We start from the raw sequence: 14,810 nt of genomic DNA, 5'->3' as shown, positions 1-14,810 counted from the left end.
TTTAATTAAATGATTTCAAAGATGATCTTTGTGTATAATTGCTATAATTTAGATGGAAACAATACTACACTAAATGTAATTAGAGGAGTGTGAACAGAGGGATGTTTTCCTCTGTGCTGCAGAGATGGTTCTGGGTCAGCTGATTCCTAAAGTGGTGAGTTCCCACCCCACCCTCCCCTCGCTAATAAAAAGCTCCTTAATCAATCACTGTGGCGCAGGCTTCAGAGTTGCAGAGGAGCCAACAAGCACCTGCACCCTGTGTGAACACTGCTCGCCAATACTAAATGCCACCCGGACCCCTTCAGAATGGTTTCATTGACCAGCCAACATGATGAAGGTTGTTACAGTTCATGATGACTTTGCTGTGCATTTGAAACTTCGATGAGTTGCTATAAGCAAACGTTAGGAATGGAAAAGAGGTCTTTGTTATCTGTGGGGCTCCACTAGTGTCTCAAACAGTTTTCCTTGGAAAGTGATGGAAACTTTCATTGTGAAATTTAAAATGGGCTAAACAAACCATCAAAGGGCACAAACTCTGACTGAGTATGACCAGATAGTGCAGCTGAACTCTGCTTTCATCAGTTTTGTGAACTACATCACTGGATCTTTTTCCTTAGAGACTAAGGTGTATGCACATGACATCTTCCCACTGTATTTCTCCGGATGGCCAGGTCCAAGAGAGGGTTAGGCAGACAGAAAAGAGCTGTAACATTTTAAAATTGCTAGTGTTTGGTTCTCAATAACTGTTAGCACTAAGTGCTCCAGCTGTTACATAACACTTTCTGTATCCAGTGTAAATAAACAAAGCAAGTCCCAAGGAAAGCGATGCAAATAGAGATTGGTGGGAGTTTCTTTTTCCCTACTCAACTGGTGAGTCCCCAAGCTGCTTTGAAGATACCATCTCATTCATCTTACCCAATTTCCATGTGTCTTTGTTTTTCATTTAGTTTGTCTGGTCATTAAATTAGGGAGGTAGATGCTTTTAACAAACATGGATAAACTACCAAGATGATACAGGGGAAAAGGAAATAATCTACTATAAATTTTTTATCAATGACTTTGTCTACCATGGTCTAACTGAAAGCTCTTAATCGTTTCTTGAAAGTATAGAAGACAAAAGAAGAGAGCTGGGTTTTCAAGGTCCCACTCTAGGAAGCCAACAAAAACCCCTGTATTTTGATTTTTCTAGATAAGCAGTCTGATCTGGAAGTCCTTGAGAAGCAAGAACAAGAGCCCAGATGGTATTTAGATAGGTATTTAGGTTTTCTGACTAGGTTCTCCAGCCTAAGCCATGGAACAGTAATCTACAAAACCTGGATAGGTTTTGTTCTAGCTCTTCAAGTAAGCAGTTGAAACTCCACATAAAATCTTAGCTAACAGGACAGCATCCTCGCAATTGGTTCTGTGCATAGCTCACAGTGGAATCATTGCTAAGAAATCGGAAAATGTTTCCCAAGCCCTTCTTTGGAGAAACAGGGCAAGGCTTTTATTGCCAGGACTGGATGTCATTAATTTGGAGAAAAACTGTTAGAAACATGGAAAACACTTCTGAAATGCCTACAGATTCATGACGGACTCATTTTAGAAAAGGTCACTAGTAATGCTGCTATAATTATATCTTTCATTAATTTTTTAAATACACAATAACTTACAAATGCAGTATATATTGACCTGATAACCTTGTACAGAAGCCCTTTAAAAAGCTTTTTACATTTATACAGTGCTCTCTTCTCAAATTGCATTGCTTTTACCTTATCATTCTTTGCATCGTTGACAGTTGTGCTTTTTATGTAATTCAATACTGTTCATTTCTGACAGGTCAGTAGAATGAATTGAGGGTCACAAGATAACAATTCATCTACCTCTGGTCCATAGATTCAATCCCTATCCCTGCTTAAGGTATGAGAAACAGATCTTAAGTAATAGCTCCTGTATTGCTCTCAGGAAGGGCATCAGCTGTGTCCATCTGGATCTATCTCTGCTGGCACTTTCAGATGAGCTGCCCAAGCATGAAAATGTAAATGTCTTCTCATGCCTAAATCAAGTTGCCTTCTATCATTTCTGAAGTAAACCAGTAAGACATTACATGGAGCAAGCAAGCACTGAAGCTGCATGTACTTGACTGGTCTGGTCTGGATATGGATGGAATACTTTTACCTTCACTAATCATCCTACTGTCTTTGAGTGTAACACCTGCGGCACTCAGCTGTGTCCATCATTGAAACAGATGACCAGAGATGCCATAGAAGGAAGCAGCTGATAAGGTAATCTTCACTGCACAAAACATCAAAAGTACCCTCCTTTCTGAAGCATTTTCCCTTCACTGGACATCAACAAGGCGAGAGACATGAAAAGGTTGGGTGTTTTTTTTGCTTTTCTCAAAATACCCTTTGGACCTCTGAAGCCAGATTTTAATAAGATTAGGCCCCAAAGGATAGACTGTAAGGATTTTTTAATATCTAAAAGTAAAAGCAAAAAATATAATATACTTAGTTGACACCACCTTTTGAGATGAACTACACAAGCAGACAGATGGATGGATCAACAGAAAAGTAAAGCCAGAACAACAGAGAGCCAAATATATACTTTAATTGATAATACTGAGAGAAAAGCTAATTGCAGTGTCATCATAAATAGACTGTTTCATTTAGAAAAGCTTGAAATTAACCTTGGTTTTTATTTCCTTTCATTGTAAAAGAAAAATGCTTGCAGAGGAAGTGTCTTTGCAAGCAAAAAATCCCCAATAGTAAAATCACCCAAATTAGTAAATGCTTCAGCTGACCTGAATCTGTGCTTTTGTTGGGGGAATGTAGAAAGGGACAGAGTCCAGCAAGATCACCATCTGATTTCAGTTAAAATCCCTCTTTATTTACATCTGTGCCTCTAACAGGTAGTGACAAAACCCGATATTTAATAGGTGAACCCAAGAAGTGCCATGAAGCATACTCTGGAAGAATCACTTCCTGGCAGGGAAACAAGCATGTGTTCTGGTTTTTTGTTCTAGTCCCCTGGAGAGGATGATTTTTTCTGACCAAAACCAGGGGGAGTCACAGATCTGGCCAATTGCAGCTCCAGGAGCACTGAGTAGTTAATCCACAACTGAAGGTGTTCATTCTCTCTTTGAAGTCTGTCAAACAGAACCACATGTTGCTACTGCTGCAATTTTAACCAGATATCCAAGGAGACTGTACCTTCCCGGCAAATATCACCAATGCTGTCTCATGAGCAGTGTTTGGTCAAACCCACCCTAAAAGTAGTTGCATAGCACAAGTTGGAGAGTTCCTCTGTACAAACAGGCAGGCTGACACACAGGCACCCAGGGTATGTCCACGCAGCACCAGGTTGGGCCCATCAGTGCAAAAGTCAAGGACCAGATCTATTCATATTTGGCTGGTCTGCTCTTGTGAACTCTGAAGGTATTTAACATTTTGGGCATGATGTGTAGACATGGACCTGAGAGGTTGCCAGGTAAAGCCTGCATACGTCTAAGCTCTGCATTTCTACTCCTGTGGATCTTGGCAAGCTTGGTGAATAAAGTTCTTTTGCCAGAGTAGGCACTTCTACAACCAGCACTGAGGTGGAGATAAGAAGCCTAGCCAGAACAGAGTTGTGGTTTGCCATTGGTTACTGTACTTTGTATCCTAGTGCTCCATGTTCTGATTAGTTCAGCATGACTAAGGCATGAATACTGGGTGCTCCTATTTCCTCTGATCCAGAGAGCTGGGTAACATGGACTAGAGATAGGGGGATGCCCTGGAAGAAACAGTAAAGATTCAGCCAAATATACTAGCTCTAGCTGAGAAATTATTGTGTTCCTGTACAAGGTTCTTTCACGTTCATCATTCCCTTGATTTGGTTTGGATTTTTCTCCCTACTATCCAGGCTGGTCCTGCATTTTCAGGGAAAATGCTAGAGCTGCTTGCTCAGGGAACACTTACAGAAGGTCTTGGTATCTAAATGTGCCTCCATTCTTTGTTGACATTTATAGTTTTTCACACAATAAAGGAAAGTGCTGACAATTTCACACAAAAGAAAAGGGCCTGTTAGGAAATCTGGATATAAGCCACCTCCGTGTAAGAAAGTAGCAGTAAAGTAAGACTAGCTCCTATGGCTGAGCTGTTATGGCCAAAACCACACAAACAGCAATGGAACAGTTGCAAGTTGTGCTGGTGGGGCCAGATTTTACAAATAGGTCGTGAGAGAGGAGCTATTTTCCCATGAATTAAACATAAATCATGACTTATGAGAAACCAAATGGGCTGTGTAATCTCTCAATTTTTTTTTTATTAGGGTTTAGATGGAATTAGCATTAAAGGAGGTCGCTAGTTACATGGAAATTGGATGGAAAGGGACTGAGACAAGGAAGTAGAACTTAATTGAAAGAGACACAGATCAGCAATTAGGGAGAGTGGAAGAGGGAGAATTACGCTATCTCATGCCTGGCAAGATGATGCAGGGAGTAAGAGACTGGAAACAAAGGAAACATAAAAAATGAAAGATGACACTGGAAAAGCCAGCAATTGCCAACAAAAAACACTGTCTAATTTTTTTCCTAAACAATAAATACAGTTTTTAAGAACCACTTTGGAGCTTTTAATTCAGTTGCTTTTGGCTGACCTGTCAACTAGGAGCAGTAGCCTGAGGGCAATGGGTGATGATTCAGGGCTGCTGTACTTCTGTCTGTGGTTGAAAAAAAAGTAAATTGGCCTCTTTTTTTTTTTTTTTTTTTTTTTTTTCCCAGAAAGAAGAGGTGCATCTTCTTCCGAATAGAATATACCATCCATTTGGATCTAGATTTTCAGATGGTGCAAATTAGTGTCATTTAGACCATCTAAATAGACCATCTCAGATATAAAGCCTTGTTCCACTGCTACTATTCAGAGGGAGAAAAAACAACGGTAGTGAAATGAACAAGAATATACCAAGATCAGACAGCAGCTTCCATGAGGGCAAATTTGTTCAAGAAAATCTTGGTCTGTATTCTTTTTCTCAACAAGAAGGCTCAAAAGAAGAATTTCACAGAACTTCTCACGCAGATGAAATCTGAAGATGTGGTTTATTTCCACTTCCAAGTGAAACTGAATGTCATGAGACGGAGGTTTTCCACACGAGAGAAATTCAAAGAGTTGGCCACTAGCAATCCATATTGAACTAGTCATGGAAAGATGCATCACTGCCAGATTTCAGGGCAAGAGGGAGAGAGAAGATGGGGCAGGTGGAGAGTTTCTGTGAATACAGATTAAAAAAACAAAACCTTGCAATAAAAATCCTGCAGTATAGCCACGGCAGATCCTTTTCCCTCAGCTTTCGAAAACAGTCCTGGGATTATTCATCAGCTCAATGGGCACTTCCTTTAAAGTGCTACCAGAAGAGGAAAACCACTGCAAATGACATAGTACAGCATGATCTTTTAGTTAGCAAGTAATGCCAAGTGCAATTAGTAAGTAATCTGCAGAATGTATAATTACAAAGCAGCCCTACTGTTTGGACCCGATTTCTCCACTAGCTGCACAAACACTGCAAAAGGCAGTGGGGGAGACAGGGACTCTTTTATTATTATTTTTTCAAATAGAAAATGCTATCAAAATAAGAACTTACTGAATGACAAACCAAACCTTTTGAAATTTGGTCTCTAAAAAATTTATTGCCAGCGTTCTCAAACCACTTTACATGACAATTGCTTCAAAAGAAATCCCAGCAACATCAAAGGGAATATGAGACACCTAGGAAGGGGGATGGGAAAGCACATTAATTTTTAATGCTGTTTTTCAGAAGTGTTCTCTCTCTTCTTCGAAGCAGTCATGGAAGAGAACCGGTTTCTGACAGCTTTGAAACCTGAAGATGCTGCCACTCTCTTCTAGAAAAGATACTGGCAGGTATCAGCAATCTGAGTGTTTCATCCACTAACGAGTCTGTGGTCTCAACAGAGGCAGGTGCTGCTGCTTTACGAGAAGCTGGATAGCACAGCACATTCACTCATTTCAATCTTTCATCCTATGAATCAGCAGATTTCTAGCCAGAGATGTCCAATACAAATGTGGAAGCCATTGCTCAGAATATGTAAGCTCCGAACATATGTGACAGGCGAAGTAGGGTGACGAGCTTTGCCTGGGTATCAAAGAAGAAGGCTCGGAAGAGGGAAGAGGGAACATCTAGAGAGCTGCTTTCCCAATGATTAAAAAGCTGTTAGAGTGAACTCTGCAGCCAACCCAGCACTGAGCCTTCAAGCTCCCAGAGAAGCTGGTGTGCTGTACCACCCTTTGCCCTGTGGAGGATCAGGGCCAGGTTGAGCTGGAAAGGAGCTAAGGCCATATGGTTTCTCAGTGTCCTGAGGGTTGATGAGATGAGGGCACCAGAATATCTCATGTCTTGCTCTAACAGAAAGGTGAAAGAGTCTGAGGAGTGTATCTGTACACAGCATCCTGCCCCTTTCTGTGCACCCCACACCAGGCCTGAGTGCTTCACACAGCCCAGCCCGCCAGTTGGCAGGACAGCACAGGACCAAGATCCATCTGTCCTTACTTAGCAGCACAAGAAACCAAGCACAGTAGCCTCTATAGAGAATATTTGGATTGTGTTGCCATCAGGTAAATCTTGTCTTGTTAGTAAGGGAAAAGAAATCATGTATCAGCCTGCTGCTCATTCTGGTTCCTTCTATAAGGGCCTTTTTTTTTTAATTCACTTCAGTGAATACCAGCCTCCAGTCAACACACCTTTCTCTAGTCCTCCTCCCTGCACATGTTTACCTCACCATACACTTTTTCTGAGCATAACAGATATGACTCAGCATCTCCTTCCCTCTAAGGAATGGCAGATGTCTGCACCTAGGACTCAGGAGACCTACAATAATTCTAAGCTCTCCCCATGACTGGCTCCTGAGTGATTGACCATGGCATGTCCCTTGTTCTCTCTCAATTCCCCTACCAGCACAATACAACTAACAACTTCTTTAGCATAATATTTGATCTACTGTCCATATACAGCACTTGACTCCAATGACAGTAATGCTTTCCCCAGAAAGCCAAAGATAGACAACATGTGTCACAAGCCCAGTGCCCTATCTTCATGTGTTAGGGCTTCTGCCAGGAATCTTCTGAGTACATGGTGCAACTGCTGGGAACAGATCTTGGGTCACAGATGTACTTTTCCTAAAACCAAATAAATCACACAACGCTGTCTGAGCAAGATTACACTAAGTAGATGTTCTCATTACCTGATTTGTCTACTCAGGTGCCACAGAAAGACCTCAGCTCATACTGCAAGTACTAACAGCACAATCAATATTGTGCCTCTGTGGACAGTTTAGGTGAATTCATGCAGTGATCCAAAGGCTAACAAATAGACTAGTCCTTTGGCAGAGAGGTGGATGGGAGGAGGAAGTGACACTGATTAATCTGTGATCGTTAATAATGTTTTTAAGTCTTGCAAATGAAGATAATGATATGGGTAATCAACTGTCCTACTCCAGGGTATAAACTGATCATCTACTGGGATAAAATGGGAATTCCTATAACACACATTTTCTTGTCCATTGTAAAGTCACTTGATGGCATTAGCAGATTGATAATTTTCTTGCAAAGTCCAAGCTATTAATTAGTTCCAGAAGGTTTTGAAATTAGATCAGATGATACAGAAATGCAACTCACTATAGTGGCCAATATCCAATCCATCATTCTGGTTTCCTCAGTTAATAATTGTATTTGGAATTTTTGTTCTCAGATCAAGTTCCAAATTCTACTTTTCTTTCTGTGTGCAGTCATTATTTTTACAGATCCATTTTAATGTCATAGATTCTATTCTGAAGAGTCCTTATGTATGTTTATGCACTGCAGTCTGCACAGCCCCATGAGTCAGGACAGTGAAATGAAGTCACAAGGACACAACAGAACCTTGCAGGAAAATCTATAGCCAATAACAGTGCCAGTTGCACCACAAACGGATATTGCAATTAACAGAAAAAGAAAGGAAAACTGAAATGCAAGATGAAACCACAACAGGGACAATTAAAACTTACCAGTTCTTTTACTATCTAATGGTACCTATGCAATTTGGATAAACCAGGCTTTGAAATCTGCCCTCCAATCTTTTAAAAATCCTGCAGTTTTGCTAGGCCTGAGAGTATGCACAGGCTGGCTGGTCAGCCTTGCTTCCCAGAAGAAGTGAAGATGAACAAGGATAAAGTTCAGAATCCTCCAGCACAACAGCCTCCATGCATGATCTTGTATCTCATTTTCTGCACTGGAAGCTGCAAGTTGGATTTAGCTTTCTGCAGAACTCTAGTGAAATCTTTCCTCCAGGTTCCCTCTTCACCAAATTTCTGTTGGGCTGAGCAGCAGCAGCAGAAGTTGCAGAAGATTTTTCCTTTTTACAAGCAGTTTCTTTCTCTTTTTCTCAAGTAGAATGAAGAGAAGAGACTAGCTTGATGGCAGGAAAGTTTGAAAACATCTGCTGGGCCACAGGAATTGAGGAACACTGTGATTCTCTTCTCCGTGTACAAGAACCTCAATTCCTCCTAGGAAAAACAATCTCATGGTGTTCTGCCATCTACTTACATCTTATTTGTTGCGACTGTTAGCAGGAGTGCAGGGTGGAGGGCAAAGTTTGGCCCTCTGGAGAGAAAGTCAGGTCCTCTGACCACATCCCAGCAAAAGCACTATTTTCTGGTTTCACCTGAACTTTTCTCAGCACAACCACTCAGAGGTGGCAGACCTATGACTCCCTACCCCTAAGCAAAGGGGCAGAATGTTTCAAGGACAGTGTGTCACCTTGTAATTTTCTTTCCCATATTAGCTTTTAAAAGTGACAGGAAGACTTGAGCAGAAGGGAGAGGATGTTGCCTTGCTTGAAGAGCAAAGATCATAATCAGCTTATCAGAAAGCGACAGGAAAATGACTGTTGGCTCCCACGTCATTCTGAACTCAGTGGGAGCTTGGACCTGGGAGCTGTTCCCCTTTCTCACACTCCCTCTGCTGAATCTCTGCTGAGTGTGAATCAGAATCTGTCCATGTTGCCTTCCTACCTGTACCCACTTTGCTGGTGTCTTCTAGAAGTCATTCTGTTCTTCAGAATAAGAGTTAGCTCCTGGAACTTCTGGCCATAGGATAATGTGACTGCTCAAGTTTTTATTTAGGGGTGAAAAAACCTCAAAAATAAAAAAACTCATGAATGTCTTAGAAATACAAAGAATGTCATGTTTGGACAAGAAAGCCACTTATTTGTAAATCCCTGTAAATGTGAGATGTGTATAAGGTAATCATATTTTTAGGTTTTTGTTAATATATATTTCTAGCATCCTCTACTTGCCACTGTTGGAAGATGGGACTGAGATAGAGGGATCTCTGGTCTGACTCAGTATGGCCTGTGCTTTTAATACTTCCTCTCTCACCTCAAACCTCCCCTGGCATCCATCTCACCTTTTCCAACATTTCTCAATTACTTATTCATTCTACCTCACTCTTCTGCCAGCCAATGATGGATTGCCAGTTATTTTATGGGTCTCCTGGAAAAAACTGCTCCCACTTCATCTCTGGTAAGGCTGCATGGCCACATAAACAAAAAGGTGTTAGAAAGGACCAGGACTCGTAACCTATTCATTTACAACCAGGAACATTTTCTAACACACATAGCCAAGGGCAGAAGTCAGAGCAATGTTGACAGATCAACTTTCAGCTCACTGAAAATGTTAATGCTCAGTTATGCATGCAGAGATATATATGTATCATTAAGTATACATACATAGAAATACATACATATTTATATACATACATGTGGCTGTGTCTACATAAATATATGTCTACCAGTACAAACTTAATGATCCCCATCTATAAATGAGTTTCTGCACACATACACATATAATGAGTTTACTAAAGTGATGCAGGGCTGTGAAGCAAAAAGGTTATTTCTCTCAATGTAGGTTTGGAGATATGCCTAGCACAGGAGATGAAGTGGCAGGGGTAATAATTATGAGTCAGAGCTGGAACAACATAAAGCCCTTCTCTGGACCCACAAAAATATCTTGTCTCTGATTTAAATGGTACAAACTAGCAACTCTCCCAAGCAAATGCTGCTGCTGTTTGGATATATCATAATCAACTAGAAAGGGAATACAGTGTGATTCCTTTCCCCTGGTGAGCATCAGGCAAGTCACATGCTGTGCCTATGGCTTGTCAACACAGAGATGCTAGATCTGACCCAGCAGAACATGACATCATTAAAAGATATACTACTCGCCAGTGAGGGCTACAGGACAGAACTTAAAAAAAATGTAGATTTCAAGAAGACTACTACATTGTGTCTTCTAAGAACATGTCTAACTCGACACCCTTATGCATTGGAGGTATTTTCCTAAAGGACTTAGTGTTTTCTACAGGTGCTTTCCCCACACCTGCACCGAATGCTGCAATGTGCTTTGGTACACAGCTCTGCACTAAAGGAGCTGAAATGACCATCTTGTCAGACTAGATAAGTGCCAAAACAACAGCAAAAGGAACTTCAGAAGTGGATGATCAGCTAGGAATGGAGGAAAGAGACTGGATTCACCTTGGTTAGGCAGTAGTTCCAGGGCAGACCAACTCACACAATCTCATGGTACTTTCCAGTGTATCACATTCTTAACAGAGTTCACTCAGCTTGTAAGGAAATAATTAATTTGTGCACTGTTATAGCCATACCAAGTAACAAAATCATAGAATAATTTAGGTTGGAACAGACCTCTTTAAGATATCTTGTCCCACTTCCCACTAAAAGCAGCTCCCAATTCAAAGTATGCTGAGATATTCAAAATCATGTAAAGCCCCTACATGCAAATTTACAGATTTTACCTTACTGGAAAGTTCTTTAGGACTGTCTTAGGGCATGTATACATAGCCCAAAGTGCAGAAGATCCAAAAAACCTAGGATATTCATACAATAGAGACAGATACTGCAAATGCTCACATAACAGCCATGAAGTGGTATGAAGTTCTGTGCTAAAATGATTGCTGCTTCCTATAGCCCAGAGAGCCCTTCACAGTATGCGGCAATGAAGGTTGGGAAAGTCATTCTACTGATATATTGATTTTAATAAGATAGTATTATGATAATATTGTTAATAATGCAATATGTTAGTAATAGTTGGAGTATAATGACTATTTAATACACATTCCCCTCAGAATATTATTTTTTGGAAGTAGTTGAACACAGACAATTTTGATGCAAATCTATGGAAAAAATTTTCCCTAACAGGAATCAGCCAAGACTCCTAAGCGAAATATTTTGCATTTTTGAGGATGAAAGACAAATCTTTAAAATCCACTCTTTAAAAGCCACTAACCTACTCAGTCTAGCAGTACACAAATATACCCACAGTCTTGGTCTCTCTGCCTCAGCCGTGCTTCTAGTCTAAGCACTCCCACTGACCCCATGATCAGCTGGGGGATGCTAATCCCAAACCATTGTGCTCCTCTCATCTTGAAACTGCTTGAAATCTTTGGGATTTCTATGCACAAAGACAAATTTCATGTCCCTCCAACCCACCATGTGTTATCTTGGATGGCCAGTAGCAACAGAAAGGCATCGATTTCTTCTCAGCCAAAGTTTCCACAAGCTCAGCATGATCCTACACTGCCCTTATAGATGCATTCACCAGAGTTCTCTTTGTGCGAAATACCTAAGTGATTTGCATAGAAATGGTTTGCATACAGGCTTTACAAATGGGCCCTTTCCTCAGTTCCTTTAATGCTGTAGATAGGAATTTCTCTAAATATTTATTGCAAGTGTCATGAAATTTCTTTGTATAGCTTTTACAGACTATTAAGAATAGTTTTAAAAACCGCTAATGATGACAGTAATAATAAAAACAATAACAATAACAATAGCACTGGCAATAATAATAATATGCCTGCAAAGATTTAAAAAAGTCAGTTCTCAACAAAGCTAATACACAGTATTCAGGAAGATAACTCACTTACTGCATTTTTCACCAGAAGAGTACAGAGATATGAAAAAACAATAAACTTAGATTTTTAATGCATCTTTCATCTCAAAAGAAAACTGCATTGATTTATAAAGTAAATGGGCTAAATCTGCAGCTAGTTGCAACTGAATAGCCCCACTGACTTGAATGAAGGCGCTGATGTGCAGATTTATGTGATCTTGGATCTGTCTCTCTACACATGTGTGCATGTGTCTGTATGTGTGTGTGGTTAGCAAGTGGCACACACTGTTCACTGCATAAAGGATTTCACAGAAAAGCACTACATTACCAACACAGAAAATGACACATTATCATTGCATAGAGTGCTCAGAATTGCAGGTTCTAATCTTTAGCTGGGAGTTGGCATATATTTCCCCAACAGGATGCTCACAGCAGTCTTGTGAAAAGGCTCACAGGTATATCATATGCTGTTGTGTTTTGCTCTTGCAAATATAGGGGCAATGTTTGCAGATAGCAAGGTAGCAGATGCACAGATATATTCTTTCACACAAACAAATACTCTGATTTTATGAAGAAAAAGCCAAAGCCGAGACATCGTTTTGGAATAAAGGAAAAGCTGTCAATGCTACTGGAATTGATACCCACCTATACTCTGATAAAATCTCAATAGGTGTCTGTGACAGACACAGAGGCTGCCTTGTTCTGCCTCAGCACTGTTTGGGAATAAAGCATAGGAGTGCTCCTGCTTTGCTTTATATAAAGGCATAAAGGATAACCACAATTATTTAGCCTGGCCTTCCAAAGACACTTTAACACAGGAGATCCAGGAGTTGGCTATGCCTTCCTGAGCCCTTCAAGACTACAGCACCAAAACATTTCTTCTGTCATGGCATAGATGGCAAAGAAGTCAGTTCAAACAACCCTTTGTTAGAAGAGTAAAAGAGGATTTTCCTCAGCCCATTTCTTGCAGTTAAGATGAGCTTAACTTGAAACACAGACTTCTCCTCAACACAGTCACTTCTGTTTGTGTAAAGCTGATGTAGATATGGTTTTTGAAAGGCATAACAATACAAATCATGCAACAGAGTTGGAATAAATTCAAATCAGTAGCAGAAATGTCCAAGACACACAACAGTTACCCTGTCCAAACTTCCTCAGAAACTGAAGACAAGCACACCCAGCAATCTACTCTCAGTTTATCACTACCTGTGACACCAGCAATGAGATCCACCCACACATTTCTGCCATATAAGTAGGCAAATGGACTGAAGCCTAGAAGAAAATAAACTTGGCCTGAATCTCTTTTCTCTTGCAAGTAGTGAAAATCTGCAGGAAGTGCAGGTGCAGAAAAGCAGGAAAAGCAAAGTGACTCCAAGATGAAATTTACAGTCTCTCTGTCCCTGAACTGGAGTGATGCAACACTGCCTGATGTGATTAACCCAAGGCACTCCTTCATGCCACTGTAGATAAGCTTCACAGCCATGCCTCAGACTAAGGCATCTTAGCCACCTTGCTTTCTAATTCTTTTCAGAAAGCTGTTTCAGCCAGCTCAGAGAAAACACAAGTAAGAAGGCATTTCTCCAAGCAAGGAAGGCAGTCAATCTACTCCTTGCTTTATTCAGAGTCCCAGAACAGATTGCTCTGATCTGCTTTGTGCAAGAGGTCAGATGACTCCTTGAAGATGCCTTAGAACTTAAAAATTTCCCTCTCTCCCCTGGCTGTTAAACTCAGATCCTGGCCTGTCCTCGGGCCAACATTACTCCACCAGGTACACCAGCCTTACCCAGCACTTTAGCACTCTTGGGAGGAGGAAGGTCCAAGCACCTTCACTGCCAGCCCAGGCTCTTCCTTTCATGGTATGGGTGAACCATGGCATACTACATCCCAGATCAGGAAGGTTATTATGAGCTCAGTTTTGCACATGCACAATGAGAACACCTTTACCTTGAGGTAAAACCAGATGCACAATGCAGATAGCAAGCAGTGAGGTTTGGGGATATTCACACCCAGCAGCAATCTCAAAAGACAGTCACGCTGCACAACTGAAGCAAGCACAGAAGTGACATTAGGTGCAACCATACAGATCTCTGACTTATGAAGAGCACTGATTCCCTGGGCCATCAGATCCAAGGAATACAATCTCAGCAGTAATTATGAGAAAGGACACCACTCCCCAGAGAAGTAGATTTACCTACTGTCCTATGTGAACTCCAAAGCTACAGCTTGAGACCACCTCTCCCTGTTATACCCCCTGTCACTACTGGAAAGAGTTTGATTTCATCACCTATTTGCCACATAAGGCATGGACATGTAAACCAGGTCTGTGACCACCAGAAAATCCCACAAAACACCACCATGCCTTCATGCAACACTACATGTGTAGCTACACAATGCTGCACTGCACATCATGAGGCTTACTATGCACTTGGGGATCTCCATGCACCCCCTCTGTCATTACAATTTGAAATAGGAGCTGCTATACTTACGTCATTATCTGGGTCTCTATGCCAGGGTCTACAAGTGATCCATCCACAAAAAGTGGTGTTGATGTGAAACTGTATTTACTCCAGGATCTTCCCTCATCAAAACTCATCCTGGGATAGAAGCAGACAACATTTATACACATAAGAACACTTACTCTAGAGCAACTGCATCAATTAAATATTGGCTAAGATCTGCAAGCCCCAGCAGCTAGATTTATAGACAAGCACCAATCTTTGCCATTTCCCAGCCCACTAAATTCATGCTCTTAAAGTACTTTGAAAGATCAAAGCTTTAGAAAGCATAAACACTGGCAATAAGGACATGGATATACTTGATGCAGCTGTACATCAGACCTCAGGGGATCAAGAGGCTTTGCCAAGACCTGTTTCTGGATCTGGAATAGCACCTGGCA

General features: G+C 41.0%; 1 protein-coding gene across 1 annotated transcript in view; it reads right to left on the bottom strand.

Moving 5' to 3' along the window:
• The window catches only part of SORCS3 (sortilin related VPS10 domain containing receptor 3), a 286,940-nt gene that overhangs the window by 38,075 nt on the left and 234,055 nt on the right, over window positions 1–14,810 (bottom strand). Inside the window, exon 14 of the mRNA XM_064663258.1 lies at window positions 14,401–14,508. Within this exon, the coding sequence (XP_064519328.1) occupies window positions 14,401–14,508 (108 nt within the window). The remainder of the gene's footprint in view (window positions 1–14,400; window positions 14,509–14,810) is intronic.

This window comes from Pseudopipra pipra, chromosome 8 (genome assembly GCF_036250125.1).
Source record: "Pseudopipra pipra isolate bDixPip1 chromosome 8, bDixPip1.hap1, whole genome shotgun sequence".
In the NCBI taxonomy this organism is placed as follows: domain Eukaryota; kingdom Metazoa; phylum Chordata; class Aves; order Passeriformes; family Pipridae; genus Pseudopipra; species Pseudopipra pipra.
The sequence above is the reverse complement of the archived record's forward strand: the minus strand, read 5'-3'. Positions and strand labels throughout refer to the sequence as shown.